The 18,282-nt window shown below is 38.4% G+C and overlaps 2 protein-coding genes and 1 non-coding gene across 3 annotated transcripts; 2 read left to right on the forward strand and 1 right to left on the reverse strand.

The window, feature by feature from the left end:
* Nucleotides 1-862: 862 nt before the first annotated feature.
* On the forward strand, nucleotides 863-2,457 carry LOC103717873 (protein LURP-one-related 8-like). The gene is made up of 2 exons (XM_008806416.3): nucleotides 863-1,225; nucleotides 1,819-2,457. The coding sequence occupies exons 1-2, from the start codon at nucleotides 959-961 to the stop codon at nucleotides 2,191-2,193; spliced, it is 642 nt and encodes a 213-aa protein (XP_008804638.2). The 5' UTR covers nucleotides 863-958; the 3' UTR covers nucleotides 2,194-2,457.
* A 3,220-nt stretch (nucleotides 2,458-5,677) lies between these two features.
* TRNAA-AGC lies at nucleotides 5,678-5,750 on the reverse strand. Its single transcript has one exon. It is a non-coding gene; the product is annotated as a tRNA-Ala (tRNA).
* A 1,785-nt stretch (nucleotides 5,751-7,535) lies between these two features.
* Nucleotides 7,536-18,050, forward strand: LOC103717874 (2,3-bisphosphoglycerate-independent phosphoglycerate mutase). Its single transcript, XM_008806417.4, has 10 exons — nucleotides 7,536-7,698; nucleotides 7,971-8,143; nucleotides 11,191-11,318; nucleotides 12,076-12,226; nucleotides 12,313-12,516; nucleotides 13,070-13,494; nucleotides 14,304-14,496; nucleotides 14,579-14,674; nucleotides 15,299-15,454; nucleotides 17,603-18,050. Exons 2-10 carry the CDS (start codon nucleotides 7,982-7,984, stop codon nucleotides 17,765-17,767), a joined length of 1,680 nt encoding a protein of 559 aa, XP_008804639.1. The 5' UTR covers nucleotides 7,536-7,698; nucleotides 7,971-7,981; the 3' UTR covers nucleotides 17,768-18,050.
* The last annotated feature ends 232 nt before the right edge of the window (nucleotides 18,051-18,282 follow it).

Genomic DNA, 18,282 nt, shown 5'->3' on the forward strand with positions numbered 1-18,282 from the left:
TGGAATTTGAAAGATCGAAATATTAGAGCTCGATTTGAAAAAAAAAAAAATAGAAATGGACAAAGCAAGATACATGTGTCCCATCACAAATTGTTTTTGCAAGATTCTTTTTAAGAATAATTAAGTATATAATATACATGACTATCTTTACTAAGAACTTTCAAATCTCAACCGGCAACAGGTATCTTAGCAATTAGCAAAGCATGTTAATAGATCTCTAGCTCTATCTCTGCTCACATATTATATTTTATATATTTATATATATATGAGTCCAAATTAACTACGTGAGTTTAATATATACTTCCAATTAAGTTAGAATGGATGCTACCACTAGACTACAAACCAATCATGATTTTTATTTCCTACCTATACGTTGATTTTTCTGCTTATCTATAGAAAAACATTTTTCTATATAGGCCCATCTCTCCGAAGTATTTTTTTGTAAAAAAAATTGCAGAACAGTCCACATGATAACGAAATTGCAAAAACACCACACCTATTCTTCCTTTATAGTACATAAATTTTTGTTTGTTTGTTATTTTTCTATACCGAAGTTGCTCAAGTCTCCAAAGTAATTGCCTTTTTCCGACGCTTGCCCCACCAAACCGCCCAAGGACGCGTTGCTTATCGTCACCACTTCTTTAACCCATCCGATCCCTTGCCGGCCGCCACGTGGCCCTCAGCCCGCCCCAATATTCCAATTAACCATCCATAAGTAACATCGCTAAACGACATCTAATTATCATTAATCCCTCCCAAAGTTGGAAATAATTAAACCCCTACCCTCACACGTGCGAGCCATCCTATCGCCCCCCAGGGGCGTTTCCGTCCGCCCGACCTATAAATACGGTAGCTGAGGCCCTCCCCTCCTTCCATGTCCCATTCCGACTAGCTCTTCTTCTCCCTCTCCTCTTCCAGTTTCCGGCAGCCGGAGAGCCACCGAAGCCGACGCTGGGGTATGCCGAAGGTCCACCCGAATGCTGCCTCTCCTGCCCTCGAGCTCCCGAGGCCTGCCGTCTCTTGCAGAGGCGACGCCGTGGGCCTGCCGGAGGCGGCGGTGCTGACGGTGTGGCGGAAGTCGCTGTTATTCAACTGTAGTGGATTTACTGTTTTTGATGCCAAGGGAAGCTTGGTATTCCGAGTCGATAACTACGGGTCGGGGAGTAAGGGTGAAGTCGTGCTCATGGATGCCGCCGGGAAACCGCTCCTCACCATCCGGCGGAAGGTATATATAATTTTGATATCCTTTAACAACTTCAAGAATAATTATAAGGTGATAAGTTGAGAACTGAAAAAAAAGAGATGATTCGTTAAGGATGTTTCAATCGGATTTGATCTCTTTTATACAATAAGTGAATATTTAGCTTTGTTGGATATAATAGAATGAAGTTTTCCATTTTGGCTTTTGGGGTGTCTTTTTTAAGTTTTCCAATGCGCCTTGCGCAAGAAAGTTCTTGGGTGATACTTATACAAAATTATTTAAATAGTCTATGTTTTGATATTATTTTTGTAATGGATGTTTTTGTTGATCAAGCTTCAAAGACAAGCATTTGATCCAAAGGAGAAACATGATTAACCCAAAAAGAATTAAACAAATTTTTTTTTGTTTTCTTAAATTCTCTATAAAGAGTGTAAAAGTAATTAACTTTAATTCTAAGAATAATTAAAAATGTCTTTTTGATACTATGGAAGTTTGGAAATTTTTTTGAAGGAAAAAAAAAACTTTCTGGGCTTCAAGGGGATACCTAAATTGTATTGGGTTCAGTAACGGTCACTGAGCTCCGTTAATTAACACGCCGTCGTTAACTTGTGGCGCAGAAGCTGAGCCTAGGAGACCACTGGCTGATCTATAACGGCGAGGAGACCGTCAACCCCAGGTTCTCCGTCAAGCGGCACGTGAACCTCCTCCACTCTAAGGCTTTGGCGCACGTGACCCCGTGCGGAGCCTGCGCCGGAGGTGATGGCTACGAGGTCCAGGGGTCGTACTCGCAGAGAAGCTGCGCGGTCTACGACGAGCGGCGGCGGCCGGTAGCGGAGGTCCGCCGGAAGGAGGCCGCCGCCGGCGGGGCGGCGTTCGGCGCCGACGTCTTCCGCCTCGTCGTGCAGCCAGATCTCGACGCATCGCTCGCCATGGCCATCGTCATCGTCCTCGATCAGATGTTCGGATCTCGGGGCTATCGTATCAAGGGCTAAGATTGAGAGTGGGGTTTCGATCGGGGTGACGATTGGAAGGGTCATGGGAAAGTTTTTCTTTCCTTCTTTTCCTTTTTTTTCTTTTTTTTCTCTCTCTTTTTGGTGTTGGGAAGAGAGGAAGGATGATTATGGGAGCCTTTTATTGTGTCACGGTTTGATTTTTTAATAAACCATGTACCAATAAAAGGCAAGTGCTACGTGAGTGTAAATATTTTTTCTTCGCAATGGAAATATTAGTAAGAGAAACTGTGTTCTTATTTCTGACTCTTAGCCCCAAAAAAACTTTTTTTTCCTTACAAAATGATAACCTAAGTTATCAAAAAAAAATATTTTTGTCTTATGGTAGTTACGTGGTTTACGATTAACTTAGATGTTGAGTTGAATTTTTTGAGATATTTTAGGTATGAGCAATATGAACCTAAGAAAAATTTGCATAAATTAATTTGAAGTATGATTTAATATTTTAGGGATGGGCTACCTTGATTTAGATTGGATTTCTAATAAGTTTCAAATGAAGCTTTTAGTTTAAAATTGATCAATGTTGCTTTCACGATGCATCAACTTAATTGTTGCCTTGTTGATTTAACAATTGTTCCGAGCCACCCACACGAACATTCCTAGATTATTACCTTGTTGGTTTGATAATTGTTCCAAACCTCCCTTCAAAAAAATCAATTGTTCCAATCCATTCCAATCATATCAGCTTAAAAGAGTGAAGAAATACAAACTTCTCCAAGTAAAGTTTAATTGTTTATTGCTCAATATTTCTCATAAAATATTGCCGCCTTAGACAAGCAAACACTTTAACTTTATTCTTGTGCATTAGGCGCATGGGGTGATGGACGAAGAATATTTTGTTATTGTAAAGGTAAATATTATAAAGTAAAATAGGATTATAATTGGTTTGATTTATACCAACTCACTTGTTTTTTTTTTGTGAAGATGAAATATCTTTTAATTACATGTCTAAAATATTCTTGCATTATGTCTTAGCCCTTCACTTCTTTTCTCTGTTTTTCGACATCGAATCACTTTCAGCAACAAGCAGTTGGAAGCCATAGTAAGGCTTTAGGGTAATTAGCCTTCTTGGTTTTCTTTTCTTATTCGGTTGAAAAAATATCTTCTTACTGTAAAGAGCAAGAAAATATCAAAACCACCGCAATAAGCGGCTCAAATCATGAGATATGTCGAATGACCTGGTCCAAATTTGAATGCCGAGTTTTACAACCTAGCTATGAAATCATGGAGGCTGGTCAAAGAGTCCTTGTCACATTCCAAGCTTGACATGGTCCAATGACATCCCTCATGGATGGTTATGTGGCTCAAATCCTTGTACAGCTGGTACGTCGCCCTCCACTGTAACTGGAATCAACTACTTGACTGCCTTCCGTAGCAATCAATAGAGAGGCAAGATCAATTAGCACTCTACAACTTGTAAATATCTCTCATCCATCAAAGGAGATTTTCTTGAACAAATTTAAGTTTCAAGTGCCATTATCAACCCAAAACAATGTCATATGCTAGGGTTTCGATGACCGCAAATCTTTTAGATCTTACCACTTGTTATTTTGATTAGGAATTCTTATATTCTGCCTGCAGGAAAAATCATATATTTGAGATTTATTTTGGAAGATGACCTCTGCTACTCAGGCAGACTCTTTCAAGAAATCAACTCATGTAGGTCAAATTTCTCTTTAATTTGGAGACGAGGGTTCCTTTCTTGCATTGATTGCTGGACTCGGAAAAAGAAACAGAAAGATGTTGGAAATTCGAACAGAAAGGAACCTTCCTGCTGTGCCAAAGTCGAGTCAATATGGTGGAAAAGTGGTGCACTCATTTATGACAACCCCAATGGCAGGGCCCTTGATGACAACCTCGCGCGTGGGACACAAACACTTCCTCGGCTAAGCCTTTTTAGAACCTGTGCGAAGGCCATATCAACCTAATAACCTCACCTCTTCCAAGTTCCAAATTCAAATCCTGTGGAAGAAAGAAAAAGAAAATCTTTATAGGTTTTCTTTTTTCTTCATGAAGACCGACAAATCTATAAATTGGATTCAGACTAGGATTAGGATGGGCTTTTAGAAGAATACAGGCTGGATAATCCAACAGACTCGAGTTCTACCCAATTCTGCTGGATTTTCAAAATATGGCCTTGAAAGTCGTAACTTACCGGTCCTCTTATGCATGTTGTGGAAGTCAAATTTAGAAACAATTGGGTTACAACATTTTGGGTCCCATTTCTTTTCAAGCGGGAGAAGCAATAGTTTGTTGGATTTTAGTTCGTGTCCTTGATCTCTTTTGGAGCTTGAAGTTCTTGGTTCCGAGCCCTACCCTTACAAGTAACTAATCACTAAGGATCTATTAAATTTGCTCGTAGATTTGATGTCAAGTGATATCTTCCTTTTTCCTTTTTTTTTTATCTCTCTCCCTTCTAATAAATTTTACTGGTGTGGGTGTGAGGGATGGAGTGTAGTTGAGTCCTAGGTAATTTGTGCTGCGCAATGGGATATTTTCACCTCATTTTTGTTTTTATTTTCTCAAGCCATTGTTACCCAATTGCCAGTATCCTAACAATTGAGTCCGTCCCTAAGGAGGTGACATGGAATTAACCAGCCTGAAAATTCAGCTTATAATGACTTCTCACCCACATTCGACGCTTATCAAGCCTTTCTTCATGGACCCAGAAATACAATGCTTCTAATAATGGTTTGAATCTTGAACATATAAAGACTGCAATCTTACTATCCATCCTATACAAAAGCTTCAGCAATTGACGGTCAGTTCTTTTAAGACAATGTCCATTGCCTGCCTGCCTACGTGTTACAAGCTCAAAAATATTCTCTTGATGCATCTGAATCCTTGAATCATTAAGAGATAATGGATCGAAGGCCATTCTAAACCGCTGCTGCATGCATGCATGCATCTCCATCACTGTGCCAACAAAAGCATATGCAGCAGCAGCATGCACGAATCTCACAACATCCTTGAACCTTACCAAATTGGATCGCCGTTTGATGGTCTTTTAGTTCATTCAAAGTCTCTAAAATGCTAAGCTTCTCAACTTGATCTCTAAACATATCTGAACTGCTGTCTTTCTTGTGATGATGATCTTACCTCCCAACGAAATTTTCCCTTTGCCCACATTTGGATTTGCATTACACCACCATCCACCCCTTAGTAATAGGCAAGGAATATGCACAAAAAGTTTGCTAAAGCAGTATCCAATCTAAAGCGAACTCTATCTATGATGTAAACTACAAGAGACGGTATGTTTGAGGACTAGACCTTTCTTGGAGCCGAAAGAGTTTAGGCGTACAGCAGCAGTTTATAAGGCTCGACAAGACGGCATTACAAGGAGGCCCAAAAACCACTACTTCGTTGCTCCATGGCCCAAGGAACGAACGGCTATCCTTTCAATAATTGAATCACACGTGCAATGAGGGCGTGCGGGCCGAAAAAAAATCAAAAAAAAAACAGATGATGGAGATGCGGGGTATCGATCCCCGTACCTCTCGCATGCTAAGCGAGCGCTCTACCATCTGAGCTACATCCCCATATGCGAGAAAAGTTTCTTTATTGCACTCTCTTTCTGTTTCTTCTTCCTCTTTTTCATCAACGGGTCCCACCGGGCCCAGAAACCTTCGTCGGCGTCTATTTCCTGTGTGCCCCGGAGTTGGGTTTGGTGCACCCAGAGGGCTTGCGGCGCATTCCCTCGATTCTATTTCCATCATTCCGTGTGCTCCTCCTGATTTCTAACTTTAAGCTCCCGTTCCGTTGGTTGAAACCCCCAAGAGGGGACAGCCGTGGTGCGGGTTCGACCAGCACGAGATTCTAAGATGGCTAAGTTCATCCTAGGTCCCTATTGGTCGGCATGGAATGCGGGGTTTTACCTAAGTCCACTCTCGTTTCAATGTATTCAATTTCCAATGCATTAAGGTTGGCAGCTTCATCACTTGGTCCCTACAAGCTATGCAACATAAAACGACTTTCATAAGTAGATTCTCTTTTTATTTAAATCAACAATTAGTTTCAGAAAGTAGAGTGAATGTTGTATACTACATAACCTTGAATGAATTAATGTCAAGCACGAAGGGTAAAGTTCCTACTTCGTCCGTCTTTAGAGCCAAAATCATATGTTTCAAGATGTGTATAGCTCACAATTGAATTCGGAATAGATTGGAATGAAAATTGGAATGACCATAACTTCTGATGTGTTTAGTTCGTAATCGAAATCAAAATTAGAATCAAAATAAAAATTTGAATATTAAAGAAAAGTATAGATTAAATTTTGAAGATTTGAAATAGTTTTATTTTCTAAAAAGAAACCTAATCTCGAGACATTCATTAATCACATAAAAAGATCCAGCAGAGTGAGTAATCTCACAAGTCTCAGCGATCCCAACAAGTTTTGCTCTCAATTGTTATGGAGTCCAGCAGAGAGCCCAGTGGCATATCCAGTGGATCATTCCTCACCCTCACCCTCCCGTGCGACCTAACCAGAAGCCGGGTAGTTTAGCGTAAAAATGTACTCATAGAATTTTATCCGCGACCTTCCGATCCACCGTCCGCCTTGACCATCTAAATCCATATCCTCCGTTCATAACATAATAATACCACCTTTGGACGGGTAAGATATTTTCATTCGACGAAAATAACGGCAGATCATACATCCTTGTAAAAGAGTCTATGCAAGCGTCCCGACGATAGCAATCTCCGAGTAATTCGGCATTTAAGCGAGCCACGCAAGAATATAACAACAGGTGGAATCCATCCGACGTCACCCAGCATTCCTCGCAGTTGCCATGTTCCGATGGCACATTTTAACAGAGCACATCACCCACCCATTACCGAAAAGTAAATAAGCAATCAATTCAAAAATACAAATGAACGGACGTTATTGCATTGGAACAATTTAACTTAAAATCACCGAAATCGGACACTAGAACATAAAACAGCATTAGATACCTTCTAAAAGGCAAATAGCATTAAAAATTCCATATTTCAACTCAATTTCAGAGCTCAGCCGTTGGATGCGACGCTTGTCTCATCAGGAACATGGACCTTCCAGCTCACCATACCAATCGCGTCAAACGGTTGAACACCAAAAGATAAAGAAGAAATATTACAGATATTGTCACACTATTTTTTTTTTTTTTTTCCAGGGGATACACTAAAGATACGCCGAGTTACTGGGCTTTTCTGTGAACCGCAGGGGGCGAATAATCATGTGAACCGCGGGACCGGTGCCGGCCCAGTCCGGGTACATTGTATCAGCATGGTACGCGTATTACCGAAAATGGAATGAAGGGAGTGTACCATCGCAAACTGTGGGTGGAAATAATGCGCGCGGTTTATGACTTCGCCGCCGTACTTCGACCGTCTCCAAAGAATTTTTTTTTCCCACCATAAATAGATCGTAGCTTTCCCTCGGAGAGGTCCTCATTTCGATCTCCCCTGTTTCTCGTTAGCATCCGATAAAGACTTCTCGAGAAGCCTAGCAAGGTATCCATCGATTTCATTTTTTTTTAACATGTTCTTTTTGTTTTGTTTTTTAGAAATCGTGTTTTGGGCTATTGATTGCGATTATCGAATGGTTTACTTTATTATCTTCTTGAGATCTAATCCATCCGGCTAGTTTTTATGCGGAGTTTGGATTTGATCTTTCTGTATCAAATTTTGCTTTTCCGTGAGTTAGTTAGAAGGTTTCGGAATAAATCGCGTTTTCCTGTTTGGATTTCTGGTTTTTTTGGTCTAATTTTTATGTATTTTGGAAGCATTTGGAGAGATGGGGAGCTCTGAGATTTCGTGGAAATTGGCGGATCACCCGAAGCTTCCAAAGGGGAAGACGGTGGCCGTCGTGGTTTTGGATGGATGGGGCGAAGCCAGTCCCGATCAGTACAACTGCATTCACGTCGCCCAGACCCCTACCATGGATTCACTCAAGCAGGTATAAAGATTGGTTTTTTTTTTTAACTCTCTGTATTTGTTGCTTCAGTTTGTCGAGAACCGTGACCTTTTTATGGCCTCGCCAAATGCATTTGCGGGGATCTTAGTTTCCTGTTGGCTCGCATTAACTTAGTTATAATTTCCTGCTAAATCTTTATAAATGTAGAATAATAGAATTTCTGCAAAGTTATAATGATACTGTAATATTTCATAAAGCATCCATCTTTTCATTTCATATTTAATTTTATATGAACAGCATATCATGAATGTATCATGGGGCATCCAATATTAAATGAATCATTTATTGAATCCTATTTTACTTTGTATAGGATTGTTATACGATGGAACTTATCAAATTCCGTTGCTTTTCATTCTCGTTATAGCAAACCCCGCAAGAATACATACATTCTAGTTGCATCACGATGGGGTTCATGTATGTTAGGGTCTTGATTCTCGACAGACTGCCTTGGAGCAAGATTTACATAACATGCTGAAATCCCCTAACTACAACCTCTAAAACCATAATGGTTGTTACATGCCCATTGAAGCTTTTGGATGTTTTTTATCTTTTTGAAAATAATCTAATAGCTGTTGTAAATGGACAGTAAAGGTAAGATTTTGGTTTTTAAACCAGCATGGAGATTTGATCTTTTTTAATATATTAACCACATGACAGGGAAAATGTTAACTAAATTGGTTGTTGGATAAAATCCACTGTAACTGGATGCTCGTAAACATAAACATCACCATTATTCAGATAATCATTATTTTTGTTTCCTTTTTCTAATAAATCATCATTATGTGTCACCCATTCTGTGTGCATGTCCTTTGCAAATGATCCTCAAAAACCAGTATAATAGCCGTTATTACATTGTAGTAGCTAATATATTAAACAATGCCTTGGAATGATCCTTACAGAATTTTGAAACAATTAATGCTATCTGCAATCAAGTCTTCTTTGTGGCTCGTCTCGTCTCAGGATTGCTACTTGATAGTCTAGCAGCGGCATATACTATGTATGCTGCACCTAACATTCTGTAGCAGCGTACTGACCAATAGGAGTAGAAAACATGAATTCTCCACCCTGTTCTTTTATACGTTGGATTGTGGCATGACCTGATGCTTAGATAATATCCCATCATTGACTTGGTACCTGAACCTTGTTTTCTAAGCATATAGAATATTTGCTTAAGCAATTAAATCCTGCATGTACTAATGCATATCATATCAAGTTCTGAATAACAATTTTATGGCTTTTTAAACTCAGTATTTCATGTGCAGATTCGGAGCATAACATAGCCATAGTACCGAAAAATACAATCAACAATAACACAAATATGCCATGCGCAGATTCGGAGCATAACGTAGCCATACTACCAAAGAATACAACCCACAATAACACGAAGCCAATATTACATTTAGATTTCCAAATCCATCACAAACAAAATATAATAATTAAAAATCCAATTTCATCATCCATTAAATAAAATCAATACTGGTTCATAGCACCTAAATTCAGACATAAATACAAAACCCATAATTCTTAATATTCAGAAAATCATTAACTATAAATTCATAGTTAATTAAAATGCTAAATTTTTTCTACAAAATTTCCAAGCTTGCTAACACAAACTCCAAACCTGGACCTTCCTTCGTTCCTATCGACCTATTTGTCTAGAAAGAAAAAAATAAAAATAGAGATATATGAGTAACATAGCTCAGTAAGTCTTGCACTATCTTACCGGATCAAGCATAAGTTTGTACATGAATTGATGCATTATATAGAGAAAATAACAGTTATTGCAAAATAGAATAAATCATAGTATCATATGATAAAATCGTGACAAGTCTAGATATTTCGCTCAATGAATTGGACTCAATCAGGTAAAGATCAATCAACATGATTCATCAATGAAGATTTCAGGAACATTCAACAGAGTTGGGTTGATCGGTCTAGTAGGCGGCCTAGGCACCAGGACAGATCAGGCCCTTTGCAGGGGTCAACTTGGGTTCGTACGTCAAGTCGATGGGACTCAGTTCATGGATCTATGTATCTTTTTAGAGAGAGAAAGAGGGAGATGAGAGAGAAAGAAGAGTGAGGAAACACGAGAGAGAAAGAGAGGGATGGTTCTCTCTCTCCTCCTCTTCTTCTTTCTTGGCAAAACGGAGGAGGAAGGGAGCCAGCTGGTGGATGTGATCATGGTGGTCCGGCAAGGTGACAGCGCAGGGGAGGGGGAGTTGGTAGCGGCAGTGGAGCTAGCTGGTCAAATTCAACCCAAAAATATGGCTGAAAAGGGGGGTTATTGGCTCTGTCATTCTCGAATTCCAACCCGCTTGCCAATAGCTAAGGGTCTAGCTCGGGCTCGGGGCCGATGCAAGGAGGGGGCTAGGGCTCTCGGCGACGAATGCCAGTGGCGGCGGTTATCGGAAAAGGGGAAAGAAAGACTGGTAAAAATAGGGGAGATGGAATCTGACCAATTTCCAACAAATTTCTCCATCGTCGACGGTAGTTTAAGGCCATGGAAGAAAGAGAGGACAAAGGGGAAGAAGGTTGGGGCCTTACCTTGGCTCCAGCGAGCTCTTCGGCCTTGATTTCTAGCGGGCACGCCGACAAGATAGCATAATTAGCATAACTAGCAGATGATTGCCATTGATAGCCATTATAATAAAGATATGGGAATTGAAATTTAAAAAAATGTTATATTAATCAGATATACGATGAAAAAAACAAATAACTATTATTATAAGTTATATAAGAACTATTATAATGGAATAACAACTACATATGCATATCACTGGAACACACATATACATGCATAATATGATGTAGGGATTCTGTAACTATTATTACAGTCAATATCCTATGGTAACAGCTGTTATTCTAGATCATCATTATGTTTCCTATGTCTTTTCTGATTTGTCGCTTCAAAGTATATAAGTTGTAAATATCTGCTGATTCTTAGTTTTTGCTGAAATTGAACTTAATAATTTCATTAATGACTTCAACTTAAAGATAAGTTATTAACACTCATCACGTTCTTGCAAAAGGGTGCTCTGGAAAGGTGGAGATTGGTAAAGGCTCATGGCAAAGCGGTGGGACTTCCTACTGATGACGACATGGGTAACAGTGAAGTAGGTCACAATGCGCTTGGTGCAGGACGCATTTATGCCCAAGGGTACGGTATTCACCAAAACAACTTTTATCTTTATAAGGGCAATCATCTGCTAGTTATGCTATCTTATAGTACCGTTTTAGTAGTTATGCTCACTTTTGAACCTTCTATCTTCACATAAAAGTGTTTTTCTTATTAATATTATCATGCTTAATTACAAAAAAAATCCCATCATGTAAGTTATTTAAAAAAAGGTTTTTTAAAACATCTTTATTTTTTTTTCAGATGAACATGTCCTTCTCTTTAATGTGATTTAGTTTTATTATGTAAGTTGGTCCTATGTCTGTCTCTGTATGGGCCTCATGGCAATCTCTATATTATTTCACTGTGACCACTATATTTGTCAAGTCTTCTTATTCTGAATCATTAACTGAACAAGCATTTAAATAAATTAAGATAAGTAAATCGTGTTTCTTATTCGTTGAAGGACTTTTCGGACCTTCTGTTATGATGTGTTTACTGCACTATTCTATTACCTGGATCATGTAAAATAATTCAAAAATCAAATGCCCTTATCACAACAAATAGACATGAAGATTAAGCAGTAACTTAATCTGTATTTTCACTCTCTAATTGAACTTTTTTGTAGCTATACCAAAACTTCTTGAAGTAAACCTAATCAATCCCCAAGCAGAGACTTCTAGTAGAATGACGTTAAGTTAATGAAAAATCAAATAGAACCAAAGAGCTGTGGTGTATGTTCACCTGTTATTTTATAATATTTTTTCTTGGTTTTATGCTGTTACATATTGAAATACAGTGCTCAGCTGGTGGATCTTGCACTTGCCTCTGGAAAGATATATGAAGGGGAAGGTTTTAAGTACATCAAGGAATGTTTTGATCACGGTACTTTGCATCTCATTGGGTTATTGAGTGATGGAGGTGTCCACTCTCGGCTTGATCAGTTACAGGTACAGATGAGGAATTCTCAGTTCTTATTTGATGGATGTTCTATGTATGTACCTATGATTACCTTAATGGATCATTTTCTTTGCAGTTGCTACTGAAAGGTGCTAGCGAGAATGGTGCAAAAAGAATCTGTGTGCATATTCTTACTGATGGCCGTGATGTTTTGGATGGGTCAAGTGTTGGTTTTGTAGAAACACTTGAGAAAGATCTTTTGAAGCTACGAGAGAAAGGTGTTGATGCAAAGATTGCATCTGGTGGAGGTCGGATGTATGTTACCATGGATCGCTACGAGGTATCTGTTAAGACATCCGAATCTATTACATCCCCTATAAGCTGTATATCAGATAGCGATTCATCTTATCAAGAGGATTTGAATTGATGCTTCTTTCAAAGACTCGTGCCTCTTATATTTTACACTCTAGGAGACACCCATGGGACTTTCTTAGGTTGGGACACACCAAATGTTTTCCAAAGAAATATGATGGCTATGTTGTCTCGTACTGATTTATGAAAATATCTTCAAATCTTTTGCTTATAATTTGTCACTTTCTAGGTGGAGCTCCCCCTAGAAAGTAAAGTTGTTCACTATAAAGGAGCATTTCTTCAGGAACATATCTATTTTATTTTTTTAGCCTTTTTTTTTTCTAGCTAGACACTGCAGTCCTGTGTTCTGTGTGCTATTTGTACAGTGGATTCAAATTTTGCATTTCATCTGGCATTTTGCTCTTATTAACGTGTTGAGTTGGTAGTTCACACAGTTGGTTTTGATGAATTCTCGGGGTTCTTGAATAGCAACCAAATAAATTGGGCTGCTGATTTAAAAGATCATTTTATTCATTTTGCAGAATGATTGGAGCGTTGTTAAACGTGGCTGGGATGCTCAGGTTCTTGGTGAAGCACCACACAAGTTTCAAAGTGCTGTTGAAGCTGTGAAAAAGCTCAGGGAAGAACCCAAAGCCAATGATCAGTACCTGCCCCCTTTTGTTATAGTTGATGAGAGTGGCAAGGCAGTTGGGCCAATAGTGGATGGTGATGCAGTTGTAACATTGAACTTCCGAGCAGATCGTATGGTTATGCTTGCTAAAGCACTAGAATATGAAGATTTTGACAAATTTGACCGTGTTCGCTTTCCAAAGATTCGATATGCTGGAATGCTTCAGTATGATGGTGAATTGAAGCTTCCAAGCCATTATCTTGTTTCTCCTCCAGAGATAGAGAGGACATCAGGAGAATACTTAGTGCACAATGGCATTCGTACTTTTGCTTGCAGGTATCATACTGTTCACCACAAAATTTTAGGTTGCTGGAATTTTTATAACAAACACCATGTGTTTTTCGGCGATCAATTAGATTAGGAAAGAAAAGGGTGGGGTTCCTGTTTTTCATACAACCATTTCGAAGTTAAATGAACTGTTACTTTTCCAAATGGTTCAAAAAGTGTGGAGACGATGTTTTCATAAAACTTATATCTGGTTTCTATTCTAAATTTTATTTTTCGCAAAACCAGAGAACCAACAAATCTAATAAACTTCAGTTATTCATTTGATTTTTTTCTTGACATTAACAAGTGCTTAATGTTAACAAATGCATGCATGGTCATTTTGTCCTCAGTTTGGTGAACCACAAAGTTATCCAGGAACAATATTTGGAGAACACAAACTTTTTAATTGCTTTAAACATTATCATTGGGACACTAAGGAATACCATTTGTGGTCATTTTGTTATTAGTTTATCAGAGAACTTCGGTATGACCAATATGCCTCGTCTTTCTCACAATCTACTGGTCGCATTTTTGGAGCTCTAACAAAGCAAGATACAATTATATTTACCCTATGTCTAGTTTTAACTCTGATACGAGAACCAATAATTTATGTCTACTTTGTAATTTTGAGTTTTATGATGCCATTCTATAACTGGTTATTTGTTACTTGCAGTGGTCTTTATTTTTATATCACCCAGAAAGACTATTATAATTGATATAATACCTGTTCTTTAAAGATGTGGCATTAGGGCCATTATTGCTTTCATATCTAGGACAATTACACTCACATATGAAACCCTTTCACATTTGCTCGACAGTGAGACTGTCAAGTTTGGTCATGTCACCTTTTTCTGGAACGGCAATCGATCTGGGTATTTTGACCCGTCAATGGAAGAATATGTTGAAATTCCAAGTGATTCAGGAATTACATTTAATGTCAAACCCAAGATGAAGGCCTTGGAAATTGCTGAAAAGGCAAGGGACGCTATCCTCAGCCGCAAGTTTGACCAGGTAGAGAAACATATGAATTATAAGATGGATTGGTTGGTTTTCAGTTTTATGGCTCGCATCATTCACTATTCTGTGGTTATAGGTTCGTGTCAACCTTCCTAATGGAGATATGGTGGGACATACTGGTGATATAGAGGCCACCATTGTGGCATGCAAGGCTGCTGATAATGCTGTCAAGGTAGCATTTTGGATATGCTTTGACTTTCTTTCCGTTCAACATGCCTAGTTTTTAGGAATTTTTTAGGTTATCAGTAATTTTGTTTACATAAATACTTGTATGTAGTATCTTTCCTACTTTTATATTGGGTAACTAAAAACTTAGAAACAAGATTTGTTTCTTAGAAAAATAGAAAAAGTGAAAGTGATGCTAAACACCATATTATTTTCTATTCACACTTTACTGTTTTATTTGATGTTTGGAAGTCTCTTTTGAGGTCTGCAGTTGCAACATGTTCGGGCCAGACATGTCTGATGACAGTTCCTTTTTGAACACTCAGCTGCTTCTTAATTGGTTTCAATTACCAAATCAGAACACAGCCCTTGTTTCGCTTCTTTTTTTTTTTTTTTTTCAAACCAATAAATATTCAAAATTAAGTTAATTTTCGATGTGACATATAATTTAACTAATGTGCTGTCTACTTTTGCTGATGTAACATTAGATGCTTCCTACTAGTAGCAAGAGTTTTCCTTATCGTAAACCAGTTATGTGGATCTTTGACTTTGTTTTGAGCTTAATAGATTGCTCTTATTGATAAGAACCCCATGTTTTTCTTTGGTTACAAACCAATTACTTTTTATACAGATCATTCTGGATGCAATAGAGCAAGTGGGTGGAATATATGTTGTCACTGCAGATCATGGAAATGCTGAGGACATGGTGAAGAGGAACAAATCCGGCCAACCCCTACTTGACAAAAAAGGGGACATTCAAATTCTTACTTCCCACACTCTTCAACCAGTAAGTGTACTGAAGAACATCTTCATCTTCAACAACAAGAATAACTTTTTGATCTTTTAGTATAATTTAGTATATAACAAAATATTTGAATGTTGAAGTCACTATAATCTGAACACCAGCCGTTGTTATTTAAAAACAATTTGAGGTCTTCTGCTCATTAAGCTAGAGTTTCTCAGGCCATATTGGTGTAGGAGATCATGTGCATAAGTTTCTAGATTGTCACATAGGCTGTTGCTTGTTTAAAATGTAATCTTAATGGAATTGTTAGAAGGTGGTCGTGATCTTAAGGAAGACTCTTTACAAAATCTGGGCATGCATTGTGGATATTGTCTAACAAATAGAAATAACTAGTTGCATCCCTCGGTGCTGTGGCTGAGTGCATTATTATCAAATTAGAATACTGATGGTTGAATGCCTTTACAGAGATTATCTGAAACATCCTCTATTGAGCAAAAACTTTCGTTAGGAAATAGACAAACCTGTGCAGCTTGTAGGGTTTGTGTAGTGTTGTTGACTTTTAAGATGCGTTTATAGGGTCATGGAAGCTGGAGCCAGATAACAGTATTACGAACTATAGCTTCAAGTCTTACTATGAGCATACTATGGATAGCTTGACCAGGATGGCCTTTGTCTGGACTTGCATATGATAGACTTCCGAGGATAATATAAATCACATGAGTATTTCAAGGTGGCAAGTATCACCTCCCGGTAACTGGAGAACACGAGTACGTTGCATTTTTTTTTTCAGCGCTTAGTGCAGCTGATGGACTTAAGCTAGACAATGTTGTAGCTTACTAAAGTGACAGGATTAGTGTGCATCAGATTGGAAGAATGTAACAAAAATTCCTGAGATTGATCCTGCTCTTTCTTCTGTTTTCTTTTGCCTGCCCCAATCACATCTGGGAACACCCATTCTCCAAGTAGATATAAGTTGCATTTATCAACATCATAGTTCTATGTGTACAACCCCCCACCTCCCTCCTCTCCCGGCCCTTTTAAAACTCCCCCCACAATTTTGGCCTTCAACTTGTGGCTGGGATGTAAAGTTTTTGAGATGAGATTGGCTGTAATAATGACTCGTTGGTTCTCTAACTGGAGGGATGTGCATTTCTTACTTGATCTCACGTATTCTAAGAATCTCACATCTTTGTCCTACCAATATTTTTTCAATTAGATTTTTGCTATTTAGAGATCAGACAGTAGATATCCAAACTGAAGAAAGAAGTAGAAGAAGGAAAGGAGGAACTTCATGTGTACATTGAAGGAAAAAAAAGAGAGAAGAAAGGAGGAAGTAAACTTGTCTTCCCATCAGCCCATGTTCTCTTGTTTTTCATTTTTTTTTGGCGTGTGCCTATTTCTTTGTGCATTTTGAATAACAAAACATAAGTTTCCCCTGAAACACTTCTTGTTTTTGTGAAGCTTTCTTTTCATACTTGTGATATCAGATGTTCAAGAGACAAACAAAGGATGAGAGTGTTAACATCCCAAACCTGGTCATAAGATTGATTTTGGTGGAGTATGTTAGTTTTTATTACAATTATATGACACAGATTAATATAGAAATTCTATTCATAAACCTTATAAGATTCTGGATCCCCCACTGATTGAATCGTAAGGGCCTGCTTGGCATCGCTGCCAATTTCCTGCTTTTTATTTTCGTTTTTGAAAACATGAAAATCGGGGCTGGAAACTTGTTCGATTGCTTGTTTTGCCTTTTGATTTTCTGAATATACGGGGAAATGTACTTTTTTTTGAAAAATAAAAACTATTCGTAATCACCACCACCATCTTTGTCACCACCCCTACCTGCCAGTTACCGCCCACTGGGTGCCGCCGCTATCCGTGCAATCACCATTGCTGCCGGTGCTTGCTGGCCGGCTGCTGCCACCACAATCCAAATGATTACCAAACAAGTTTTGGATTTTGGTTTTCAAAAAAAATATAGAAACTAGTTTTAGGTTTTACAAAAACCGAAAATTGACAACTGAAAGTGAGGTCAAACAGTACCTAAGCTTTTGGTTGTTTTTTTTTTAGGTTGAAAAATCTTTTGATATCAATATTGCAAAGCCATTTGTAAACTTGCTGTCCGTTTATTTTTGATATCCTTTATTTCTATATGAATGTGATAAACTTGCTAAAAATTTGCAGGTTCCCATTGCCATTGGAGGCCCTGGCCTTGCACCTGGTGTCAGATTCCGGAATGATGTACCTGATGGTGGCCTTGCCAATGTTGCTGCCACTGTTATGAATCTCCATGGTTTTGAGGCTCCTAGTGACTACAAGCCGACCCTCATTGAAGTAGTTGACAATTGAATGCAACATAGCTTAAGGCAGGCATTATATTGGTGCATTTGGAGTCCTACTCAAATTTTGCTAACAACACTGTAGGTGTGGCAGGGAGGTCAAAATAATTTTTTTGTGGAACTTTCATTTTTGCGAGCAGCAGTAAAGGGTTCTGATACACAGTCACTTCTACAGTGAATTATTGTTGTGTGGGGGTTCTCCCACCATGACACTCTTTGAGGATATCTTGAATGTTTTGTGCCTTGGAAAATTATTTAACTTGAAATAGGCGATCCATTTTCTGTTATCATGATTTTCTTTTCATGCTATTTTATATCTGCATGCTTAATCCTGTCAAACTGTCAAATCTCAATGTGGTAGTTCTCAAACAGCAGTTGTTTTATGTATAATCTATGTGATTCCATCACTATCAGCTATTCTTTGGGTTAGTATGTATTGGTGGGTTGAATTCTTTTTCTGCCTTTCTTATGGAGTTGAAACTTTTCTTGGTTTGCATCAACAGCCTTTGATAGGATGCTATCAGG

Source organism: Phoenix dactylifera, chromosome 3 (assembly GCF_009389715.1).
Source record: "Phoenix dactylifera cultivar Barhee BC4 chromosome 3, palm_55x_up_171113_PBpolish2nd_filt_p, whole genome shotgun sequence".
Classification (NCBI taxonomy): Eukaryota; Viridiplantae; Streptophyta; class Magnoliopsida; order Arecales; family Arecaceae; genus Phoenix; species Phoenix dactylifera.

What these genes read in the sequence shown, in the direction of transcription:
- LOC103717874 (XM_008806417.4), top strand. Translation starts at nt 7,982, where the DNA reads ATGGGGAGCTCTGAGATTTCGTGGAAATTGGCGGATCACCCGAAGCTT. An exon ending in TTACCATGGATCGCTACGAG is followed by an intron (nt 12,517 to 13,069) that starts GTATCTGTTAAG and finishes TTCATTTTGCAG; the next exon opens with AATGATTGGAGCGTTGTTAA. An exon ending in CTGCTGATAATGCTGTCAAG is followed by an intron (nt 14,675 to 15,298) that starts GTAGCATTTTGG and finishes CTTTTTATACAG; the next exon opens with ATCATTCTGGATGCAATAGA.
- LOC103717873 (XM_008806416.3), top strand. Translation starts at nt 959, where the DNA reads ATGCCGAAGGTCCACCCGAATGCTGCCTCTCCTGCCCTCGAGCTCCCG. An exon ending in TCCTCACCATCCGGCGGAAG is followed by an intron (nt 1,226 to 1,818) that starts GTATATATAATT and finishes CTTGTGGCGCAG; the next exon opens with AAGCTGAGCCTAGGAGACCA.